The sequence below is a fragment of the Polypterus senegalus genome, chromosome 3, assembly GCF_016835505.1.
Source record: "Polypterus senegalus isolate Bchr_013 chromosome 3, ASM1683550v1, whole genome shotgun sequence".
NCBI classification, from domain to species: Eukaryota; Metazoa; Chordata; class Cladistia; order Polypteriformes; family Polypteridae; genus Polypterus; species Polypterus senegalus.
The window spans coordinates 146,816,856-146,843,621 of NC_053156.1; the positions used below are offsets into that span (position 1 = coordinate 146,816,856).

The 26,766-nt window shown below is 37.3% G+C and overlaps 1 protein-coding gene and 1 long non-coding RNA gene across 2 annotated transcripts in view; one reads left to right on the plus strand and one right to left on the minus strand.

The window, feature by feature from the left end:
* Window positions 1–26,766, plus strand: part of cd109 (CD109 molecule) — a 127,280-nt gene that overhangs the window by 20,787 nt on the left and 79,727 nt on the right. The window contains exons 2-8 of the mRNA XM_039748031.1: window positions 432–592; window positions 5,814–5,842; window positions 12,088–12,318; window positions 20,314–20,439; window positions 21,407–21,446; window positions 24,866–24,953; window positions 25,607–25,706. Of these exons, the coding sequence (XP_039603965.1) occupies window positions 432–592; window positions 5,814–5,842; window positions 12,088–12,318; window positions 20,314–20,439; window positions 21,407–21,446; window positions 24,866–24,953; window positions 25,607–25,706 (775 nt within the window). The remainder of the gene's footprint in view (window positions 1–431; window positions 593–5,813; window positions 5,843–12,087; window positions 12,319–20,313; window positions 20,440–21,406; window positions 21,447–24,865; window positions 24,954–25,606; window positions 25,707–26,766) is intronic.
* Window positions 531–6,781, minus strand: LOC120525610. The gene is made up of 3 exons (XR_005632985.1): window positions 6,726–6,781; window positions 6,117–6,309; window positions 531–615 (listed from the first exon to the last, which is right to left on the minus strand). It is a non-coding gene; the product is annotated as an uncharacterized LOC120525610 (long non-coding RNA).

Below are 26,766 nucleotides of genomic sequence, written 5' to 3' on the forward strand. Positions count from 1 at the left end.
GTACTGGACTGTCCATGGCGGCTCCCCCGGAACATAAGCAGCAGGGGCGTCCCTGCCAGGCATGGGACCCGGCTGTCCTTCACATTAGAAAAACTGAAAATGTTCCTTAACAATAAAAAAATTAGTGATTAGTTCACAAACACCTCCTCTCTTTATGTCCATTGCCAGTCAGCTTCTTTTCTACAAGCTGGTTCTGTTCTCTCCTAAATTATATCAACATTTCCTCCAGTTTTTGAGGGGATGTCTAGGCATCTATGTTTTAGTGAGCAGAGCCAGATTTACGTACTTTGGTTTGTTATTATCAAAGCAATAATTTTCAAATTTGTTCTCTTTTAATACTTTTCACAGAACAAGAATATTTTTACCCTTGATTTCACTGCTCTAAACTGACAGACTCGAAAAGCTGAAACATTGATATTTTTTAATTTCAGCCAGTTGTACTTAATAACAGTACCGAAAATGATCATTCCTGAGAGCATCCAAAGACTTACTGTGGACCTGCTAAAGGACAGTCCTCCTCAGGTGAATGTGACTGCAGAGATTCACAGCGATGGACATCTTCTTCTGAGTGCTGAAAACAATTTCCAAAGAGGTGAGTGTAGTTGGTTCCTTAGGCTGTGAGAAACATAAAAATGATTTTGAGATCACTGAACATTGAACCAAACATAACTAATGAACTTCTACTCTCCTAATTTATATCAGAGACAAAAATAACATTCCAAGACGTGCATTTTCCAGGCTTTTACTTTCGACTAGTCAAGCTACAAGCCCTCTCTCTAAAATTCTGTACAGAAAAGAGGGTACTTACAACATTATTTACAACCAGGGCTCTAAGTGCCATTAAATTTTTATTATTATTATTTGTACTGGCATACTAATGGAGCCTCAAAGTGCATGTGCTCTTAAGTATCAGTAGCAATGTGGGAACAGTAGGAAAAGAATACATTTTAACTTGTCTAACCCAGTGACAGCAAAATACTGTAGTGTGAGGTGTATGATCCCTCAGTTAATTATGAGTTTTACCTTTGGAAATGCTGGAAATTAATTAAAACACCTACAGTAGACAGCCCTCAAGGAACACCATGTTAAATGTAGGTTGAGTGAGGGATCTCTGTTTCACTTCATGGCAGGGATGCCAGAAAAGTTAAGAGATCTGTATGAATTATGAATGAAGTTCAAATTTCAGAGAAAGCATACATTAACACTTTCTCTTTCTCTGTTGTGGTTTGGACCTAGCCAAAGACAGACTTACACAAATAACCCAGACACACTTGTTGAAGTAAACAAAATAATATAGTTTATTTATGATATAAGGACAATGGAAGATGGATAAATGCAAGAATTTAAATATAGACATATACACATATACATATATATATATACAAATATATATATATATATGTGTGTGTGTGTGTATATATATATATATACATACATACATACATACATACATATACATATACATATATATATATATATATATATATATATAGATGAAAGATAATAAACAACACAAAAAATAAAATCATGGAAGCTTACTTTAACTTTTTCTGTGATATAATAATTCATATCACAGATCAATTATTAAAATTTGTGTGTTGATGTGACAAACATATTAAACCTCAAAAGTGATGAATATGGTGTATACACTATATTTTAGTTCCCTTTTAAGATGATTAATGCTGCATATTTGCACAGGACCTTTTTGTTTTTTCGTCAATTTATATCAGCTACTTGTTGTCACTTCTGAAGATTAGAAACCAAAGCGCAGTAAAAGCACAGATGTGATTCACTCCCTGCATACAGAAAACTTTAAACCTCATGCTCTATATAGCCTTTTCATAGTCTAATGTTTTAACACAGTATGGCTTATTTGGCACCGCTTGAAGACTATGCAAATGGTTATATATACACGACCGGAATGAGCTTTTATTTATTCATTTTCTGTATGGTCTGGTTTCACTTGCCAACAAAAAAAGGCCATTTGAAGCAGTGTCTGGTTTTCCTAACATAACCGTAGCAATTGACAGCACTCAAATATCAATAAGAGCACTTAGCAAGAATTATGCTGCTTTTGTTAACTATAAGCAGTTATATTCCATTACACACTACTCGTCTATGATGCCAATAGAAGACTGACAAATCTTGGTGGCTTGAGTCAACCCATGATTCATTTATTTTGAGGCAAAGTAACATTGGGAGACAGTGCTGTTGTGCATGATGGCTGGCTTGTTAATTATAACAGACCAGTAATGGCACACTGCACGATAATATACAGTGAATACACTTGATTTGAGCATTCATAGTTTTCATACTCTTTCTCTGTATGTTTAGCATTCATTTGCTCAGAGGTTGATGAGACTCCTTCCTGAGCAGCTCTTGTTTTCTCCACCCTAGCGGCCCGCTGCTTCTCTTCTCTCTTATCTTTTAAAGTTAAAACTGATTAAGTCAGTGTTTGTGTTGCAACTGCTTAGTACATTTTCTTTAATTTTTCACTTAAGCTGGCACTTAAATCTTCAATTTGCCTCAAGAATGATTTAAGATATGAAGAGGTAGTGGAGATGTCGGTGAAGTTGGTAGAGATGAGAACAGTGCCAGTACACATGCACCGCACTGCCACCCTGCTGGTTGATTCTACAATAAAATAAAATAAAACGAGGAATAACCTTGGAGGTCAATCATCACCCTGAAAGCGGATAGTAGACGCCATGTAGTATATGTGTACCAAATTTCAGGTCAATAGGTCAAAGGGTTTGTGAGCTACAGGTGATTTAAAATCCTGGACAGACAAACAGACAGCCACAGTAGCGTATTATATATAAAGATAATTAAATTGTGTGGAAAGTTGTGTATGCACATTTCAAGCTTCTTTTTTATACTGAATGGAATTCAGTATTTCACAATTGAGGTTAACCTTCAATGAATAGTTTCATGTTCTCAATCTTTACAGTCCACCATTGAAATGTATCTCCCAGTTTTTTTTAGCATGCAATACAAATAGAAAAATGGTTTTTTACCTGTTTGTAAGAGAAAGAAGATTTCATAATCATTTGAAGGTTTTTGTGTCACTATAGTGGTAAGGGATAATAAGCCCATCACAGTCACCTTAAGTTTAATTTGTGTCAAACAGTGAATTGCTTTATTTAAGATGTAAAAGCTTAACATGATATGTGTGTAACACCTGCTCAAGACTTTATTCCATTTGAAAGACTTTTTAACTTGGTAGTAATATAATCTCTTTACTTATAAGAAAAGGTGCACACAATCAATACACGGCAAATACAACAAAAATTCAGTTTAAATTTATGAAAATATAGAAGTGTGTCTATTCACGATATATATTGTTAACCCAGTTACTGTAACATAATATATCTCAGTATGTTGATGAGTGAAAAAACTGACTTATACACCTTATTTCCAAAGTAAATATCTTGCATAGGTGTCACTTACAGTTTAGATTGTCCTTGTGTAAATGATCTCTTTAATTATATTAAAAAAGGTGCCAGTGCAATTGATACTTTTACCGGAATGTCTTTTGAAATCCTTTTACCTGATATGGCAATTACATTCTTTGTTATGTGTTGTGACAATGATAGTAGACACTGTTGATTAGAATGGTGTTTTTGAAAATCATAATGTAAGAAACTGACAGATGTATTCAAAATATGGGATGAGTCAGCTAAGACCTGAGAAATCCTTATTTATGATTATCTTATTAGATTCTTGTGTATTTACAGCAATACTAAAATTCTTTCGCAATAGCATAGTACAGTAGAACAGTAAGTTAACATTACTGCTTCATACTTCCATCTCTGTGCACTTCAGTTTTCATCATCACAGTTTTCATCTCAAATATTTGCATACTAAGTTATTTTGCAACTTTAAATTGGTCTGAAATGAGTAAGTATGGTTTATAAGTAAGCATGCTCTGCATTAGACAGGTGCTTGAAACTAAAGGGATATCCTCTCTCTTCCATAAAACCCTAGAATAGGATTAAGTGTGTTCAGAAAATGGATCAATGGTTGTATGAACTCTCTGAAAGTCTTGAAGTATATGGCAATCAGTGATGCTCATTCAATGCAAACTTTGAAATCCATTCTGTGCATTCTGAAAATTGACATTTTTTTTGTTTATTCTACCCATATTATTGTAAATGCTATTCATATTCTGTTCATCCATTGTTTGTTCAACCATCCTTTGTTTACTGAAAATATGTATGCTATATATACACTCTATATATACTGTATATATCTACTGTATAATAAAATGCTAAGGTCTATGTGTCCAGTCCTCAGAACAAGCTGATTGGTCAGTTGGGCTTTGGTGTGAGTATGAGTATTGAGGAGTAAAGGCTTATGAGCCTTACTGAGAGAGTCGCCTTCAAAGATGGCAAAAATAAAGCCAGACAGGATGCCAGAAAGGTGTCTCGATAGGGCTAAAGGTTGCTACAGTCAAGCACACTTAAAAAAAAAAGTAATAATAATAATACAAATAAATAATACAATAATTCAAGAATGAACAATAACAGAAGAATAAACTGTATTTTGCATACTCATCTGTGTATGTGTGTGTGTGTGTATATATATTGTGGACCAATAGGGGGCGTACCGCTCCCCAAACCCTGACACAGACAGGCTGAGACACAAGTCTTTTCCAATAACTCACCTTTGTTTAAGTGGGGAAGCGTCTTTCTTTTACTCCTCACTACACAGTACAGTACAAAGCACCAAAGATATAATACACCGTCTTTTCTTCTTTCTCTCTCTGTCTTTCTCTTCCTCTGTTACCCCCCTCCTCCTCCTCACAAGCTTTGTCCTCCACTTCCCAACTGTGGCTCACTGACTGATGGTGAAGCGGCTCCTTTTATACCACACCCAGAAGTGCTCCAGGTGTTTCTTGACCTTCTTTTGGCTGCACTTCGGGGTCTGGTGTCCCAAAGGGTTCAGCTGTAGGTGCAGCACCCCCTGGAAACCCAACAGGGCTGCTCCAAACTACAACTCCTGGCATGCCCTGCAGGGGTCCATGGTGCAGTAGCAACACAGGAGGGCTGCTCTCTAACGTCTCGGGGAGGATACTGTCCCAAACAGGTTCCTTCCTCCCGCGTTCCGGCCATCCGTCACTATATGTATATATAGGCATTCCTATATGCAAAGCAAGATTAATTAACTGGTGACCAAAGCCCAACACACTAGACTACACTTTAAGGCAGCGTAATGTTGCAAAAAATGTTAAACTTTCACTTACAGCTCTTTGCTCCAATCACAACAAGCAACAAGAGTGAATTAACTGAAACTGAATTCTGTACAAATCTAGGATAACATGTCAGGGATAGTTTTTGAACATGGAAGAAGCTGAGTGCTAAAATGAAGGGTCATTGGAAAAAGGAACACAAGCTAAGGTTGAAGGAAAGGAAGGGAAGAGAGAGAGAGAGAGAGAGAGTGAGAGAGAGAGAGAGAGAGAGAGAGAGAGAGAGAGAGAGAGAGAGAGAGAATGAGAGGGAGAGGTAGCAAGAAGGGAAATTGCTTACCACATGATCATGTCATCAAATCACACAGCTAATGCACATCTTGCCCCAGAAGGGCCTTAGGTTTGGTTTTAATGGAGAATATTGATAGGTTTGATGAAGGATAAAAGTCTCAACTTTCCTTTCCTTACCACATATGGTATACTGTAAGTTTTACTTTCACAAGAATCAGAAAACAGACTCAATACTTCATAACATTAGGTTTTAGAAATAAATACAATGTCAATAACTTTTTGTTGACCCACAATCATCCAACTTCTGTCCCTATCTCTTTTTTTCTGTTCCTAGGTACCCTTGGAATGCTTTTTCTCCCACCCGTAAGTAACTTTTAAACATTATGTTAAGCTTGCTAATGCCAAAGGGTAGATAAATATCCAGCAGAAGACAGAGAGATGGATTCAGATAGAGACTTTTTCTGCTGAAGAATGGTTTTCTTTCTCTTTCTCTAAGTGTACTGCTCTACATAATATTTTCATACAAAAATGTTTGTTACAAGCAGATTGCATCTTTTAAAAAATCCTCCAGAGAGAATGTCTGATTCAAAATATTCCTTTTCCAGTATTCAGAGCTGAAAAATTACAGACCACTTACTTTTTGGCATGCTTTCCTTCTTTTTGTTGTGTTGGCTGTGACTGACTCATCCAATAAAATTTCTCTGGCATGCTCTCCTACTTCTTGAAAGGTACCGGGCTCTGCTTAGTCTTTGCCATGTTCATGTAGTTAAAGGAGATGACATGCAGGTTTAATCATGGTGAGGACCAAGAAAACAAAAATAACCAGGCAACTGAGAAGGGTAAGAGGAGAAACAAAACATTTTTAAATTATGTTAAAGATTCTGCAAGACTTTGTTTATCTACCATGGAATAATTTACAGTGTAACTGTTGCAGTTTTTATACTGTCACTTCAATAACGATTTCTGTGACACGATATATTCAAAATGTGTTTTATAAACAACAAAAAACAAGACATAAACAAAATAAAGCACTTTCAAAATGAATTGAATTGAAAATGAAACCTTAAAGAACAAGTCATGATAGCAAAACAAAACTAGACAAATTTATACATATAAAATACATTATAGCTCACAGTGACATGACTAATTGTTATTGTTTCATTTTGGAAGAATATTAACTAAGACAGGATTACAACTTATTCCTTATCTTTTCTGTAGCACTTTAGTGAAGTCAGCATTCACGCACCAAAAACTTCAGGTCTACCAAGTATTCTTGCAACCAAAACCATGGAAGAAAAACAGGGGTAAAGAATGTAGGGATGAGTATAGAATAGCACACAAATATAATGCCTTGGTGCAGGGTTCCTCAATCACAGTCCTGGAGTGCCGCAGTGGCTGCAGGTTATTATTCCGACTAGTTTCCTAATTTGAAAGCAGTCCATGCTGATAATGAAACTTGGTATTGAACTATTTAGCTTGTTAATGCTTGCATGCATCCAAGAGCAATTTTGATTGCAATGTAGAGTTTCCTTCTGTGAGAAAGTGTTTTGTGGACCAGAATAGATTTAAACTTAATGGTCCTTCCAATCTCCCTCTCATTCATTTCTAAACATTTTAATCACAGATGCTTCATGTTAAGCATGTGAGCTGGAGAGCTGCTGGTTTATTGGTTATCTGCATCCCATTATTAACTAATGCCTGATTAAGAAAACAGACAACAGTTAAAACTTAAATGCAGCTGCTAAAATCTAAAATAGGCAATTAAGGGTTCTGAATGGTAACAGGCAAAAGAATTAAAATTAATCCCTCAAAATGTATTGCTTTAGTAGTAAATAAAAGGGTTCTAATTAAGAAATTGATTAAAGTGAAAACCTGCAGCCATAGCAGACCTCCAGGACCGTAATTGAGGACCTCTGATCTACAAAGTAACTAAACTTTGTCTTCAATGAATAAAGGCACTAACAAGGCATAGAGTTCAACACCAACTATCATTATCAGCAAGGACTGAGTTATAATCAGGACACTGGCTGGAATGAAAACCCGTAGCCACTGCGGTCCTCCAGGACCGTGACTGAGGACCCCTGCCTTAGTGGAAAATGATTAGGTCCTTGCATTAAAATTTTTCTTTCAGATTTATGAAAATGCTTACACATTACAGCATGAGAACTAACAATAACTTTCCTGGACAGTAGAAGGCTAATAGCAAACAACTATATTGGTTTGTGCTGATCCAGTAGTGAAGAACTCAAAGATACACTAAGACGATGTCAAAAACAAGTCAATGTTAGTACAGTACACTGATTGACATATAATGTGACCCCAGTGTGGCCCTGTGTCAAACAGCACATGAAGTCATGCATTAGTTCTTCTATTTCTAGAAAATAAAGATGTATATGAACCAGTTAAATAACCAAATTTAATTATTATAATTGTTTGCACTAGGTGTCAAGTACTAGTCATCTTTTCACTGTAAAAAATACTCAATAGACCTCTTCAAAAGTTTTGAACTTCACAGTTTCTCATTACAGATTGCCTTTTTTCCTCAGGTCCTGCCCATATCGGCCTTTCGTGGTGTCCCTAACCTTCAGGATTAGAGTCTTTTTCTTACTTATTTAAATCAAGCTCCATGTGGATATTCCCATCCGTAGCACATCTAAAAGTGACTGTCTTCTTGACTTCCAGCATGTCCTTTTAATCCCAGTGTTGTATCCAGACACAAAAACTCGTCACACACGGGTTTTGCCCAAATGTTTTCTTATTGTCTTTTATTTCCAACCTTCTTTTTCCCACAAACCCTCAGTTCACCACACCCTATTTTATACCCATTCTGCCTTGTCTTTTAGTAAAAAACTATGTACAAACTCTTAAAGAAACATAGGGTTAAATTCTGGACATAACATTTTCCCCCCGTTCCTCCTTAACCTTCTGTTACATAATCACTGAGCCAGTGTGGGGGAACCCGTGCCCTTTGCGGTCGATGATAAGTTTGTGAAGAAACAGGAAAGGCCTGGGAAGATAACCCCAAAGATGTAGCTTCTGTTGTGGGGCACTGCCAAGTGAGGACCGAAGTCTCTGAAGGTGAAGTGCTGGCTGATGAAGGTGGTGGCACTGCACAAAGACGATTAGCATGCCAACGTGACCCATCTGTAAGCTGGAAAGTGGAAGGACCCAGTTGCCTTAAAATTTGAATGGGATCTGACCAGTAAGACTGTAGCTTGTTCTTGCGATTTGCATGCTTTACCCTTACCCAATCTGAAACAGCCAGTCTGGGTGACTTTGCATGTTTGGCCCTGTCATAATTATGTTTCATTTGATACTGTGACTGTAGTACCTTTTGAGCTGCTTTTGTGGGCATCTGTGCCCCATAACCAGGTTTGGATTTTGGTGCTAGTCGCTTAAAGGCAATTTTAGTTCTCGGCCTATCATTAAAGAAGCAGGGGAGACACCTGTAGTAGCATGCATGGAAGCTCGTGTGTGCAACAGAGTTAGGTGGAGAGCATCATCAAAACTCCTTCCTTCCATTAAGTATGCTCTGATGCCCTCTTTCAGTCTACGGTTCAGGCTTTCCACCCCACCATTAGCTTCAGGGTGATACACTGCTGTTTTGATGTGCTTAATACCATTGTCTTTGAGAAAAGAAGTAAACACTGCTGATGAAAACTGGGGTCCGTTGTCTGTTGTAATAACACTTGGCAAACCCCACTGACTGAAAAGGTGGCTTAGAGAACGTATGATAGAGTGTGTCGTGGTGGAGCTCAGCATGATGGCCTCAGGCCATTTTGAATACAAGTCATGCACAACCAAAAGGTACCTTGCATGAGCCGGAGCCCCATGGAGTTCCCCACAAATATCTATTTCTAAGTGTTCCCAAGGGGATGCCGGCAATGCCACAGGTCTCAAAGGAGCTGGTGTGGGCCTCATTGTCTTGCCACTCGCTAAACACGCTGATCAGTCTTTCACCAGCAGTTCCACATCACGATCAATGTTTGGCCACCAGACTGTGTCCCTGCAGCGTTGTTTTACTTTCACAATTCCCAAATGGCCCTCATGGGCCATGTGGAGTACTCTTGCCCGGAGAGATTCAGGAATTAAGGTTCGGTGGCCCCTTGCTACACATACTTCATCCCAACAAGAAAATTCATCTCGCACCCGATAAAAGGGAAGAAGTGCTGGCTCCACAACTTTTGGCCATCCCTCCACAGTATATTTTCGTATCAGACAGAGTAGTTCATCCTCACAGGAGGCCTGACGTAATTTCCTCTATGGCTACTGTGCCCTTAAGTGCTTCCTGCAGCGTGTGAATCCAGGCACTCTCCTCCTCTGAGACCACACCCACAGGCAGGGATACGGAAACAGCCCTAGAAAGTAAATCAGCAACTGTATTTTCATAGCCAGGTGTGAACTGTAGTTTAAAGTTGTACTGGTTTAACCGATCTGCCCACCGGAGGAGCCGGAGTGGCTTGTGACCTGAACCCCCCTTGCCCAGAAGAGCGGTTAATGCCTGGTGGTCAGTGCGCAAGGTAAAATGCCGGCCATAAAGATAAATCTACTCCCAAACAGTGCAACAACAAAGCCCTCTTCCTAACATCCGCCATATCCTGAACATCAAGGGCTACCAAATATAGTTCGAACGACTCAATCCATCTCTGCCAGGGCACCGGAGGCTCACCTGGGATGGTCAAGAACGGGTGAGAAGGTGGTAACGTGAACTCAGCCATCCTTGTCTGCCAAAATGTTGTATCCAGACACAAAAACTCGTCACACACGGGTTTTGCCCAAATGTTTTCTTATTGTCTTTTATTTCCAACCTTCTTTTTCCCACAAACCCTCAGTTCACCACACCCTATTTTATACCCATCCTACCTTGTCTTTTAGTAAAAAACTATGTACAAACTTTTAAAGAAACATAGGGTTAAATTCTGGACATAACACCCAGTCCCTTGATCATGGAACATTGCTGGGTGTCCATTAATTTTGAGACTTCTAGTGTCCCTGAGGGGTAGCTGCCTCATCAGTCATCCTCTAGATCTATCCAGGGAAAGAAAATCAGGCCTTGAGGCATCAGAAGTTCCTTGTCTATTTCCCTGAGCTTTCCTTTTTCTTCCAGCTTGGACATCACAGGGTAGAGGAGATATAAATAGCAAAACATATCCAAAGGGGCTAAAAAAATGGAATTAAAAAATGAAGAATAAACAAGCAATAAAATGAAGTGCTGGAATCAAGATGAAACAATAGGATCCAGCACTGTATAGGTAAGCAAGTGCAGAGGAATGGGTTGTGACAACAGACAATGCTGATGCCTTGTACTTTTTTATACTTCGGAAATTAGGGTGTAAATAGGGTGACTACAGACCAGATTCACTTACATCCCACATCATGAAGACCTTTCAGAGACTGGGCCTAGACACTAAGAGTCCTCTTATGGTAGACAACATGGATCCACTGCAGTTTGCCTATCGGACAAAGATTGGAGTGGTGGATGCGATTATCTATCTGCGTCACAAGGCTTATTGTCACATGGAGAAAGCTGGCAGCACAGTGCGGATTAAGTTTTTTGATTTCTTGAGTGTCTTCTGTACCAGTTAGCCATCCCTGATAAGCGTTAAGGTCAGAGGTATTCAAGTGGATGCGCCCATGGTGTTCTGGATAATCGACTACCTGTCCTGTTGACCGCAGTTTGTGAAGCTCAAGGAGTGTATTTCTGATATGGATGTGAGTAACACTGGAGAACCATAAGGAAGAGTCCCATCTCCTTTTCACTTCACTCTTTACATCTCAGACTACAACACCAGGTCATGTCAGATGACTCTGTAGTTTTTGGGGTGTATTGACAAAGGAGGATTAGACAAAGTATAGGAATCAGGTGGAGATGTTTGTTTCTTGGCGCAAAGAGAATTGCCTGGTTATTGACTTTCACTGCACCAAAGATCTTCTGTGTCCGGTCACTGTTCAGGGAGTGGATGTAAAGGTGGTGCACTCTTAGAAATACTTGGGGGTCCACATCAATAACAGGTTGGAACACAGAAGAACTAAAGAATTAAACAAAACTGAGTACTATTATGAACAATGCTGCACATCCTCTCTGACACACTAACAGCTGAGTACTCAGCCAGCAAATTATTCAGCAAACGTTTGTCAGAAAATGGTACTGTGGCTCCTTTACATCACCAGCAATACGCTGGAATATTACCTCACTGTGACTGTGACTGCCAAGTCAGAACTTTTCTTTTTTTTTTTTTTAATGTCCTCCTTTTCAGTCATTCAAGTGTGTGTTCAGACCACAGTGTGCACATGTGTGTATATATTATTTATTTATTTATTTAAAGAACTTCTGTAAAAAGCCAAATCTATCTATCTATCTATCTATCTATCTATCTATCTATCTATCTATCTATCTATCTATCTATCTATCTAATAATCAAGTTTTAAAATATATATAAAATTGCATATAACTGTTCAAAAGTCATTGCAATCAGTCTTTTTTGAAAGACATCATTTATGATGTAGACTGTAATTTTTGACATTATGATTCTTATGAGAGTATAAAATATGTGACAATTTTTAATAAATATTAAATTAATAAGTTGTCCAACTTGGAACTTTTGCAGATTTCATTGGGGGTTACAGGCCCCCAGGTTACCTTGACAGTAAGTGGCTATACAGAGGGTGAGCTGGTTTTCTCTGAAAGTACACAAGTGGATATTGCAGTTAAAACCTTCACAACCTTCATCCAGACAGACAAGCTACTCTACAAACCTGGGGATGAAGTGAAACTAAGAATTATATCAGTATATCCTGATCTGAAGGCTTATGAGGGCCAGATAAATGTAACAATTAAGGTAGGTGCCTTAAAGCCAGGCAAAGCTATAAACCTGTTTTGTACTTGAAAACCATATAGATACTTATTATAATTTTAGGATATTACAGGGTTATGTATGTAGATGGAAAGGTCCATGGTTATTTTAAATAAGTACTTGTACTGTCTGTTTCTATTGTGTCTTAATCAGGTATGTGAGCTGTACTGTACATTTACTTAAAGAAAATCAAAAAAACTGTTTATGGCCCATATCTATTAGTAAACCAACTTTATGGGGTGTTGTTAAATATGGCTCAGGTGTAGATGCATGTTAGAGATGTTCCTGCCTTAAATTTACCAATGCATTTATATATATATATATATATAGTATACATTTTATTTGTAATAACTAAAATGAATGGCTTAAAGTGGCAAACTTTGGAATCAGCTAACTCTTATTTGAAGGGTGACAAGCCTTCATGGAAGAATACTGGCAGACAGGCAGTACTGATGTTTAATGATGAGCAAGATTCAAACTTCTAGTAAGTCAAGAAGCAACTGTTGTGACTCGGTTCACCCTTGATTTTTATGGGAGCTGGCTGTGGGAGGTTTAAAAGGCTTTGAATGACATGTCTGACAGACGCCACATGCAAAAGTCCTGCAGAGGAAATTGAGGTGCTCAAATGTAATTTTGAGAACTTATATGTAGGGGATCAGAGGACCAATTTATCTTTTATTAGTTGTGACAGCCAGCCTTAATTTGATTGTGTTCATCTCCCAGCTATTGGTTGACCTTTTAGATAAAGATGAGTTGAGACCTCCTCTGGTTTTGGTTCATTTGCACCACTTACCTTATCTTGGCCTAAACATGGAAACAGACCATACATTTGTAGAAAGAAACAATACTGCAAGAGAGAAGGGACGGCTTGTTTTTCAAGGAATGCAAATTAATATTTTTCATAATTTTGGTGCTAATGTGGACATACGATATGAAGCTTTTGCCTGCTGACAGTTTATGAAAACCATTGACAAATAATCACATCTGCTGTAGACATCACCACTTTTTGCAAGAAATTTGTACTACTTGTTCACTTATTTTGACCCTGGCCCAAAATGATCGGCTAAAAGTGTCCAGCAAGCGCCAGGACCATCTCCTCTTGAGGAGTCAGCTACAGAATGGTGTTGCCACCAGTGCAGAGCTTGCTCAGTACTGGCAGAAGGTGGGTGTGACAGCATCTGCACACACAGTGAGGTGAAGACTTTTGGATAACAGCCTTGTGTCAAAAAGGGAAGCAAAGAAGCCTCTTCTTTCCAAGAAAAACATCAAGGACAGACTGGAATTCTGCAGCAAGTACAAGGATTGGATAGCAGAAGACTGGTGCAAAGTTGTTTTTTCGGATGAATCCTCCTTCCGACTGTTTGGGACATCTGGAAAATCGATTGTTCAGAGAAGGAAAAAGGGAATGCAACCTTGAGTCCTAAGTCGTGCCAAAAGTGAAGCATCCTGAGACAATCCATGTGTGGGGTTGTTTCTCATCCATGGGAGTGGGCCCACTCACAATTCTGCCCAAGAACACTGCCATAAATAAAGAAAGATATCAAACGTCCTCCAAGAGTAACTTCTCCAAACAATCCAGGTGCAATTTGGTGATGATCTGTGTATTTTCCAGCAAGATGGAGCACCAGTCATGAGGCAAAAGTGATGACAAAGAGGGTTGGAGATCATAACATTTAAAGTTTGGACCCATGGCCAGGAAACTCCTCAGATCTTAATTTCATTAAGAACCTGTGGTCAAATCTCAAAAAGCGGGTGGACAAGCAGAAGCCCGCAAATTGTTATCAACTCTAAGCACTAAAAAGGCAAGAATAGATCACCATCAGTTGGGATTTGGCCCAGAAGCGACATCCAGGAGCGATATCCAGCATGCCATAGCAAACTTCAGAAGTTATGAAAAAAATAGGTTCAACACTCTAAATATTAACTCTTTACATAAATTTGATGTATTTGTCAATAAAAGCCTTTGAAACTTATGAAATGTTTATAATTGTTTATCAATATATCACAGAAACATACAAAAACAGACTGAAAACAGACTTTGCAAAACACAACATTTGTGTCGCTGACAAAACTATTGTTTTGTTTCATTAGTTTCTTGTAGCTGTTCTTTGATTTAGGATGGCTGCCTTTAGTTAAAATGTTCTAGCAAGGACAGGTCAGTAGGACTAGATGGCTAGGTTTTTTTTTTTATGTTTCCCTTTGAAAATCCTAACGTATGTTTAAGCAACTTGCTATTGCTGGTACATTAACAATGGTCATTTTTTACTGCTTCTTCCTTAACTGAATAATTGGGAGATGTTATACCTTGGAAAGAAAGTTGAGTCTGCTGTCATTCATTGCTGATTTCACATGATCCAGGTTATTACCACAGAACTTCCTAATGTTATGCTTATTTTATAATCATTTTCAGTTAAGGTTTATTCAAAAACTTTTTAAATTACTTATTCTGTATTTTTAAAAATTATTTCTTTATATTATAAAGAGGAATTAATTTGTGTTAATTTTATTTTTCTGTACTTTTAATGTATATTTATATATAATGTATGGCCATCGGACCTTACTTTTATTCTATGTTAATTAGTGTTCCCTAATTTTAATTATTTATTTTGTCTTTTTTCTCTTTCTTCATCATGTAAAGCACTTTGAGCTACATTGTATGAAAAAGTGCAATAAAAATAAATGATGTTGTTGTTGTATTGTAACTAAGCAGGAAATATATAAATGTAATACCACTTTTTCTCCCCTGCATGCCTTTTGTATTTTGTACATGAGTTTTCGATCCTTTCAGTTGGTGAGATGATATAGGTGGAGATATTCTGTCTGTTTTATTTTTTCTTTAAATTTTCTTTTATTAATTTTTGCTCCATCCTCCTTTCTTCAGCTACTTTTCTTGTTCTCTGTGTGCATCAGTGCTCAGACTGATTATGTTCTTAATTTGACTGCAAATATAAAAGAGGAAAGATATATTCCTATATACCAGGGGTCCTCAATCACAGTCCTGGAGGGCCACAGTGGCTGTAGGTTTTTGTTCTAACCCGGTTGCTTAATTAGAAAGCAATTCTTGCCAATAATTTAATTTCATGGGATGTTAATGTTTTAACTCTGCTATGTCAGCTAAAATGGATGAGTAATTCTCAGTCCTTCACTTTTTTCTCTTCACTTTCCTTCCAAGTATTTATTTAAACCCAGTAGTGCATGATAAATATACAAAGGTGTAAATTGTAACAAGCTAAATGGAGAAATACTAGTCTCTTTGGTCATTTGCATGTTATTGCTAATTAGGAGCAATTAGAAACCAAGAATAAAGCTGTTTTAAGACTAAAATAAGCAATAAGGGTTCAAAATCTTAACGAGCGAGACAAGTAAAGTGAAGCAGAAGTGTTACTTGAGCAATAAGTGCTTCTTATTAAGCAATTGGGTTGGAGCAAAAACTTGCAGCCACTGCGGCCCTCCAGGACCGTGATTGAGGACCCCTGCTATATACAGTACTTGATGTAGATAGCACAGTGTTGATTGTTGGAAAATATCTATAGGAAGAGGATCAGAGTTGTAAATTGTCTGATGGAATTTGGGAAAGTGTACTGTTTTGACTATGTGTGTGCTAGACTAAGGCTAGACTACGTACAGGTTAAAACAGTTCACTGTATCCACTTTTCTAAGGTTAAACTGGCTAATATTTTTTGCATTTTACCACTGTCATTTCATAGCTCTTAAAGATTTTCCTGTTCTCCTTTCCTTTCTGTCTTCTCTTCACACATTTACTTTTCACCTTTACATCTTTCTCCCACTTTTTATATTAAAGTTGGATTTATACAATCTATTTCAATACAAAGTCAGTCATATAATTGAGATTGTTTATATATTTTGTTGTTGTCTCTGAATATTCTGTTGTAAATCTGAAAATCCAATTAACAAACTGAACACAATCATACATTTATTAAAAGCTGGTAATATACTGTTTTTGACAAATGAATACATGTAGCTATTATGTAATTGCCAAACGGATGTGATTAACATAAAATAATATAAAGTATGATTCTGCCATAATTATATTTCAGCTCAGTATATTACTCAGACCTGAGGTTGCATATAATTGGTATGCAAATGTCACCGCTGGCACCATTTTTCTCACTGCAGGGTGCTAGCAAGCTGCAGTTCTGAATCAGAAGTTGCCAATATGTACTCCAGCTTGAGTCAAAATAGACAGCATGCATTTTTGTGCAAGCCTGATAAATTGCATTATACTGGCTGGCCACCTCTGGAGCAGTGTCATCTTAACTGAACACAATGATTAATTGTGACACCCCAAGATGAAAAATGATGCATTGACTTCTTATGGTTACTCTGACAAATTCATGTGATTTAATCTTAGATACTTTATGTTTGTTCTCTAGTATTGTCACAGTGGCACTCCTCAGCGGTGCAGTTGCCAGAACCAGAAATGCAAAATTAAGTATGTACAGTACTAAAACAAAGAGCACAAAGGATAAAATAAAACATACAGGAATACACAGTAACACTGCAGGTTTCTAAATAGGATGACATATTTAGGGAGATTACTTTTATTACACAGCACAATTTTCCAGTTTTGTTTTCTTTTTTTCTTGTCGTGGGCTTGTGCACCTGCTGCTTATGCTATATTTTTTATATCTTGTCAGCTATATTATATACAGTATATATTCTCTTTCCTAAGGTCAAATCTAGGATCAGAAGTCATTCTATAATTCACATAAACACCAGACAGCCCCTAGGGCAGGGGTGCCCACAGTTTTTCGGCTTGCGAGCTACTTTTAAAATGTCCAGGTCAAAATGATCTACCTACATTAAAAATGCTATATATATATATATATATATATATATATATATATATATATATATATACTGAGTATCAGAGGTGAGTAGTAACGAGTTACATTTACTGCTACATTTACTTGAATAGCTTTTTAAAAATATTGTATTTCTAAGAGTAGTTTTACTGCAGCATGCTTTTTACTTTTACTTGAGTACATTTGTGAAGAAGAAACGCTACTCTTACTCCGCTACATTGTTCAACACTCGAATCATTACTTTCTTCCATTAGATAAAGTCTGACAGAAAATTTTCATCTCCTCTGTAGCGTATGCTGTCAAGTTGCGCACAGGCCTTCCATTGCGTCTCCAACTCTGACGCGAGGTTTTGGATGTTCCCCAAATCAAGGCGCTGCAGCTTTGAGGACAGATGTTGCATTTTTCGTTTGAAAGCATTAACTGAGCTAATCATATTGACCATGGTGTTCTCTTTTCCTTGCAGCTGTAAATTAAGCTCATTCAACAAGTTGGTCAGATTGGAAAAAAAAATGCCAAGTCTAGCGACCATTGATCATTATTAAGTTGCTTGTATTCTGCATGTTTAATGACAAGGAGAAACTCCTTTTTCTCCGGCCAGGGGTCTTGAAATCTCAGCAGGAACTTCTCCCTAGCCATCTGCCTCAACGAAGGCATCTTTTATCATCTCTTCATGTTGGAAGGACTTGTTATGCTTAATGATCAAGTGACTCACCCAGAACAATGCTTTGGTGTATCTTCCTTTGCTTTTGAATTCAGCCGAGTGAGAAATGATGGCTGTCCGATTAACTGCGATTTTAGTTCCCTCTCCTTTCTCTTTCTCAGATTGCTTTTCGGAAGGAAGTCAGTTTTGTATTTTTTATGAACAGTTCAAAAGTGCCTTTCCACATTTTCCTTCTTTGGAATAGCAATGATAGATTTACAGATCAGACAAACGCACTTTAATTGTGACATTGTGAGAGACAAAAATCCTCTTCTAATTCCACATCCAGCCCATAAACAACACATTTTTTTTAAATCCCTTCTTTAGTCGATATAAATTGGAATGCTAACTAGATCACTTAGATAGCTGGAGTTTTGAAGTAGCTTGCGCGTTTGATCATGCGTGCGGGATGACCAGTGTGTTAGAAGAAAAGAAATCTCAGACTGGCCGCCCTGTACGTCAATCAAGTGGCAAATGCCATAGGGAGGATATATGATAGACTAACATTAAAAAAAATTTTTTTTTGAATGCAATGCAATATTCCTGCAGTCCCTTTCCGATCTACTGATCGATGCATTAGGAATCCCTGTCCTAGGGTCATTGCAATGATCAAGGGTTAGGACCATCAGTACACTGACTGTTGTTTGGCCCAGTTGCTGCATTAAGTCACAAGAAGTCTTTAATTAGAAACAACTACTTTTTGTTGATAACATTTTTCATTTAATCAAACAGCTTCAGTCTCCAATGATTAAGCAGGAATGTCTACTTTTGTGTATTTTACTTTGTTTAGAAAATCATTTAAACATTTTTGTATACTGTAAGAGTAAATGGGTACAATTCAGGCCCTCAACTTCATTCCCTTTATCTCTTATAAACACATATTTCACAATTAAGACACTTATAGGCAAATGATCCTGTGTGATTTGTTTCACACGTTTCATGTATTTTTATTTGTTCCTCATTGTTAGTAGGCAGTAATATTGAAAAAGATAAATAGCGTACTGGCTTAGAATCTTAAAAAAGAGATTAAGCTAAAACCTAGGACAGCAATATGCATCTTTATGGAGCTCATAGAAAAGTGAACCCTATAGAGTTTGCAGTTACCAAAACTGTAGGCTGGAAGCTGAACAAAACATTACATTAAGTATTTCAGTAACTAGTGAGAGCTTTTAAAAGAAAAATTAGCAACCTCAAGAGTTTTGCAAGAGAAAGATTAGGATTCACTTCCCACACTGCTCTCCACTCTGACCCTATCTAGTCCAAGACTCTCCCCAAGTCTGCCCTGAGCCTGTAGCTGGCCCTCTTCTTCACACCGCTTCCACTGGTGGTTCATTGCTTTTGCTTGTCTAATAAATGTCTACTATCCTGTTAGCATTTTTCTTCTTTCTATAATGTCTGAGTTTCTGATCATGATCCCTGGCAGGGCAGAAAATTACAATATCTGTTTTATATGACCACAGTGAGAATTTACAATATTAGAAATACATGTACATGTAATATCTTTTTCATTTTAAAATGTATTCAATAAACTTAATAATATATTGTTTTATTTAATATTTCATCCACACAATTAATCCACACAACTAACAGTTTTTTATTTGGAACATTCCTAGTTAAATGTTTAAAAATAAAATATTACCGATTTATTTGATGACATTGCATTTAACAGTTAGTTCATAAGAATCGCAAAATCACTTATTAAGACATTTAATACCTGATTTTGAAATTTCTGTTTAATGAGTGAATATTAATGAGTGTCTGATTCCATCCCAGACTTTTTTTAAAAGTAATTACACAATTGTGGAAAATATTTCATTAGGTAGTTGTTTTCTTTAAATTGGATTAATAAGATGTGTAGCAACAGTTCTATTAGACAGTTGTTTATTCATAAACTGTCAGTCAACAGTCAGTTCCACAAGGGACATTGTCTCCCAGGCTGGACTTTTTCTTGTAAGTACTGTATTTTGTTCATCCAGAAGTGAGAGAGAAGCTTTTAAAAATATGTAATAATCCATCAAACACTTTTTTCATTTTGTATTTGTTAAGTCTTTCTCTGGACTCGAGGACAAACATTGTTAAAAAATCCATCTTCTTAGTATGTATCATTACATACTGTTTTATTTTAATTCTTTTTGCCCGGATGAACATTTTATTATTAATATAATCATAATATCAACAAAAAAATATATGCATAGGACAACAAAATTAAGCAAAAGTATTGCTCTGCTCAGGCTTTTCAATCTTGATTTAATTTTAGTATTATTTGTGTTCAATTTCTTTGTTCCTTTTTTACTTGCAAGAGCATAAAAATTTCCAGACTTCATGTTAATTTTATCTGTAGTTATAATTTGTATATTCTGGTTGTATTATACAAAACATGTAATAAATAAAAATATATAGAGAGTAATACTGGAAAATACACAAAAACCCATATGCAATATTATGGTTTTACAGGATCCTAGCTCTAATATGGTGCAGCAGTGGATATCAGAAGATGGCTATCTTGGTGTTGTTTCGAAAACATACCAACTGACAGACAATTCTCTTCTTGGTAGCTGGGCCATTCAAGTCACACTAAACGTAAGTTCAATCTTTTCCTCAATTATGTGTCATAAATATCTATAACTTGGAAACATGTTGACAGAAATCCATCCATCCATTATCCAACCCGCTATATCCTAGCTACAGGGTCATGGGGTCTGTTGGAGCCAATCCCAGCCAACACAGGGCATAAGGCAGGTAACAAACTCCAGGTAGGGTGCCAGCCCACCACAGGGCACATACACACACCCACACACCAAGCTCACACTAGGGACAATTTAGAATCGCCAATGCACCTAACCTTCATGTCTTTGGAATGTGGGAGGAAAACGGAGTACCCGGAGGAAACCCACGAGGACATGAGGAGAACATGCAAACTCCACACAGGGAGGACCCGGGAAACAAACCCAGGTCGCCTAACTGCGAAGCAGCAGTGCTACCATTGCGCCACCATGCCGCCTATTGACAGAAATCAAATAATGTATTTATCCAGGTAGATGAAGTTGTTAATATTATGTAATGATTGTGTTAGTGAAGTTCAGCACAGTTAGAGGTGTAGCCATACAGTCCCAGAAACCTGGGTGCAATTCAGTGTCACTGTGGAGTTTGACATTTTTAAGTTGTCTCTGCAAAAGTTATGGTCTGGGTGTTTCCAGTTCATCCAAAGTTGGTTTGTGATTTGTATCGTGTTTCAGGATAACCTTAACCATCCCTTTAATTCAATAAGGGGGTCTGGAGAATAAAAATAAGTTACAAATTTTAAAATGTTCATCTTCTTATTGTTTTTAAATTATTATTTTCTTGTGAATTATGAATATTAATGTTTAAGTAATGTTTTAAGAATGCAGTAAACAAAACAGAAAATGTGATGCATAACAGTTTTTCTGAATAACTTTTGAAATTCTTAAAGAATCAAAAATCCTACTCAAAGTTAAAATTTATCAAAATGTACAAAATTTTAACCTAATTTTAATTGTAGCAAATATACATTTGTCTCTGTTTTTAGGAACTCTCGACTACAAAAGAGTTTACAGTGGCTCAGTATGGTAAGCATCCTCATTGCTTTTAGACACTAGTGACATCAGGCCCAACTCTGCTTTAAGAAAGACAGAGTTTTTAAGTAATCAGCAGAAGTTGAAACACCTGTGCAAATTGTGTGCTTCAACTTGCAAGGCCTAATTTACTTTACTTGTCACAGAACATCTGCAGGTTATAACCTATTAGTTGTTCCCTGAAGAAGACCCATTTGTAATATTCTAAAATTTACTTTTTTTCAGTTTTTGCTAACCTAAACTTTAAATTAAAACCTCTGGCTGTTTACTTCTTACCCTTTCACCATTTTAGGTCATTCATCGCATTTCAACTGATTTACATATGTATTATATATATATTAATATATCAGTTATATATTAATATATAATATACACTGCTCACAAAAATTAAAGGAACACTTTTTTATTGGGCCTGGCATGAAATCAATTAAACCTGTCTGATAATTTTCTGGTTGGTTAAGCAGCTGAGGTCATTGTTAATCACTTTCATCTGTATTGGTGTTCATGGACTTAACGACAGGTGCACTAAAGTGGCAACAATTAGAAAACCCTCAAAACAGGACTGGTTTTACATGTGGAGGTCATTTCAAGTTTCTCCCTCTTGATCTTTTTTGGCTGGTTTTCCACTCGTGCTAGTTTTGGCTTGAGTAATCATCTCTACTGGCAGTATGAGGCGATTCCTTAACCCTACAGAAGTTGCACAGGTTGTCCAACTTCTCCAGGATGGCACATCTACACATGCTGCAGCAAGAAGGTTTAATGTGTCTCTTAGCACAATCTCCAGAACATGGAGGAGATTTCAGGAGACTGGCTGTTATTATAGGAGAGCTGGACAGGGCCGTAGAAGGTCCTCAACCCATCAGCAGGACCGATACCTGCTCCTTCGTGCAAGGCGGAACAGGCTGAGCACTGCTCGTGCCCTACAGAATGACCTCCAGAGGGCCACTGGTGTGAATGTCTCTACCCAAACAATCAGGAACAGACTTCATGAAGATGGCCTGAGGGCCGACATCCTGTAGTGGGCCCTGTGCTCACTGCCCAGCACCGTGGAGCTCGACTGGCATTTGCTCAAGAACACCAGAATTGGCAAGTCCGCCACTGGCGCCCTGTACTTTTTACAGACGAGAGCAGGTTCACCCTGAGCAGCTGTGATAGACGTGAAAGAGTCTGGAGAAGACAAGGAGAACAATATGCTGCCTGCAACGTCGTTCAAAATGACAGGTTTGGTGGTGGGTCAGTGATGGTCTGGGGAGGCATATCCATGGAGGGACGCACAGACATCTACTGCGTAGGAAATGGTGCTCTGACTGCCATAAGGTATCGAGATGAAATCCTTGAACCCATTGTCAGACCCTACGCTGGTGCAGTAGGTCCTGGTTTCCTCCTAATACATGACAATGCCCGGCCTCATGTGGCAAGAGTACGCAGGCAATACCTGGAGGATGAAGGAATTGAAACAATTGAATGGCCTTCACAATCCCCTGAATTAAACCCAATAGAACATCTGTGGGACATTATGTTTTGGTCCATTAGGCGCCGCAAGGTTGCTCCTCAGACTGTACAACAGCTCAGGGATGCCCTCATACAGATCTGGGAGGAAATGCCACAAGACACCATCCGTCGTCTCATTAGGAGCATTCCCGATGTTGTCAAGCATGCATACAAGCTCGTGGGGCCACACAAGATACTGAAAAGCATTTTGAGTAGCAGAAATGAAGTTTTTGAAAAATGGACTAGCCTGCCACATCTTCATTTCACTCTGATTTTAGGGTGTCTACACAATTGAGCCCTCTGTAGGCAGAAAACTTTTATTTCCATTAAAATACTTGGCATCCTTTTGTTCCTAAGACATTGCCCTGTCGTTATTTGTATAGATATCCAACTTCATATTGAGATCTGATGTATCTAATGTGTTTCTTTAAAGTGTTCCTTTAATTATTGTGAGCAGTATATATTTATATATATATATATATATATCTATATCTATATATATATATATATACAGTATATATATATATATATATATATATTTTTTTTTTTAATAAATAAAAATCTTGGAAGGGAGACTAGGGAGATGACACGTGATGTTCTTGGATCTTCTCAAAAGACAATTTGACATCCCGCAAGAGACACTTTAGCGTCACGTGAGACAAGGCAGTGAGACAACATTTAAAACAAGTTCATTGTGATCTGACCTAGCAGTTGTTGGAATGCTTTTGGCCATCATGCTTCATGTGCTCCCAGCTCTTTAAACAACGACAAGTAACAAGCAAAACATGCAGCTCACCAGCAGCAGCAAACCAGCAGATGATCCAACCACTTCTCCATAGCGTTTGTTCAGCCACACCCCCATTAAAACACGCGAGCAGCGTTGTACGTCCTGCGAGAAAGAGTGCAATATTGTTTTTACAAAATTTTTAAAGTAAAAGTGAAAATAATGCATATGTAACAATTCCCATGAAAATAACAAACTCTTTAAATTGTATATCCAGTAAACCAAACCTGGGGGTTGGTGAGTGAAGCGAGCAGGGGCAGAGCACCTAGTATATCTATATATACTGTATATATATATATATCTATATATACTGTATATATATATATATATATATATCTGTATAGCTATATATATATACTGTATATATATATGCAGTATATATTTAGATATATATATATATTATATATATATATATATATATATATATATATATATATATATATATATATATATATATATATATATATATATATATATATATATATATATATATATATATCTTAATGGTGGTGACAAGTTGAATCAGCCTGGGCGTGAGTGTCCATCTAAATGAGCTAGAATTCCATCATGCAAATGAGTAACTTCGGTGCCTGCTGCTAGAGAGCCAATAAATACGACAAGTATGCCGCAGCCTCATATGAATTTCAACTAGTGCAGCAGCAGCAAGCTGTCCTTCTAAGAATATCAAGCTATCCAAAACAGAGATATTAAGTGGAAGAATCCATTGGGTCAGTGCTGACAGAAACTGCAGTGATACTGCAGTGCTATGTATATGTGATTATAGGAAATTCTGCAAATATATTAAATTTAAAAACACTAAAATATCAAATTGACACACATATTCAGACCCCTTAATTAGTACTTGACAGTTATTAGAGCCTGGAGTCTCTTCTGTTAGTTTTATAATGAACTGAGAAATGTATGTGTCTTGAGAAAATTAATTTTTGAACTCATCTCTGAAGTACTTTAGTGAAGACTGTTACTAAATTCCCTTTTGAAAAAAATCTAACATCTAACATTCCTCAATTATGAAATAAGCCACAGTTAAATCAGAATAATATCAAGGTGCCTTTTTCATTGCATCAAGGTACATTAAATGATTTTGACATTTTAAGCAAACGTCTGCTTCTTTTAACAGTGCTGCCAAAGTTTGAAGTAACGCTGGATGTTCCATCAATCTACTGTTTATCAAGCATGAAGACTTTTTCTGGAACAGTTCATGCCAAGTAAGTGAATGAAAAATGCAGAATAAATACTAGTACAGAATTGTCTTTGAAAATATGTAATTTATAAATAATTGTAATATGTACAGTATATGTTCTCCCCGTGTCTGCATTGGTTTCCTACAGGTACTCCGGTTTCCTCCCACAATCCAAAGACATGCAGGTTAGGTGCATTGGCAATTCTAAATTGTCCCTAGTGTGCGCTTGGGGTGTGGATGTGTGTGGTTGTGTGTGTGTGTACGCCCTGCTGTTGGCTGGCGCCCTGCCCGGGGTTTTGTTTCCTGCCTTGCACCTTGTGTTGGCTAGGACTGGCTCCGGCAGACCCCCGTGACCCTGTAGTTAGGATATAGCAGGTTGGATAATGGATGGATGTACAGTATAAATAAATGTAATGTGTACTCCTTCAAATAAAACCAAACTAAAGCTTACAAATGAAACCATCAGCTGCTAGAATGATGTCTTGAGTTCAGAATGATAGATTTTATCAAAGATAAGAATAATAATAATAATAGGTGTGTGAGTAAATACGTCCTTTATTGAACCTTTGCTTTCCTGCACAGGGTCACACCTGCATATACAGAAGTTTAGTATTAATTATGGGTATATATAAGGTTACTTTTTAATCCTAAGTGTTAATTTTTTTCTTTGTTTGGCAGATACACTTATGGAAAACCAGTAAAGGGTACTGTAAATGTAACACTTTACTTACAAAGACAATATTTTGATGCATATCCAATAATGGTCAATACTTTAAATGTAAGTCCACTGGCTTTTCTCTTTTTATGCTGTATTATAATTTTAATGATTATACATGTGTTTATTTAAGAAATAAATATACAGTATGCATATTGCATATTTATGAAAAATAACATGACGCCAAAATGTTTTTAAAACTTGCATCTGTTGTGATCTAAAGGAAAGAATAAGCATACAGAGCTAAACTGAACATTTTTATAACCCTCATTTTGCATGATATGATATCGTTACAATTCAAGTTGAAGTTTACTCCTTGACTCTCTGTTTCATCCTCCTCTGCTAAAGTTTAGCAGTACAGTTGGGTCCATAAATATTTGGACAGAGACAACATTTTTCTATTTTTGGTTCTCTACATTACCACAATGAATTTTAAATGAAATAACTCAGATGCAGTTGAAGTGCAGACTTTCAGCTTTAATTCAGTGGACTGAACAAAAAGATTGCATAAAAATGTGAGGCAACTGAAGTATTTTTTAACACAATCCCTTCATTTGAGGGGCTCAAAAGTAATTGGACAATTGACTCAAAGGCTATTTCATGGGCAGGTGTGGGCAAGTCCGTCGTTATGTCATTATCAATTACGCAGATAAAAGGCCTGGAGTTGATTTGAGGTGTGGTGCTTGCATGTGGAAGATTTTGCTGTGAACATAAAACATGCGGTCGAAGGAGCTCTCCATGCAGGTGAAAGAAGCCATCCTTAAGCTGTGGAAACAGAAAACACGCATTTGAGAAATTGCTACAATATTACGAGTGGCAAAATCTACAGTTTGGTACATCCTGAGAAAGAAAGCAAGCACTGGTGATCTCAGCAACGCAAAAAGACCTGGATGTCCACGGAAGACAACAGTGGTGGATGATCGCAGAATCATTTCCATGGTGAAGAGAAACCCCTTCACAACAGCCAACCAAGTGAACAACATTCTCCAGGGGTACGCGTATTGATATCCAAGTCTACCATAAAGAGAAGACTGCATGAAAGTAAATACAGAGGGTGCACTGCAAGGTGCAAGCCACTCATAAGCCTCAAGAATAGAAAGGCTAGATTGGACTTTGCTAAAGA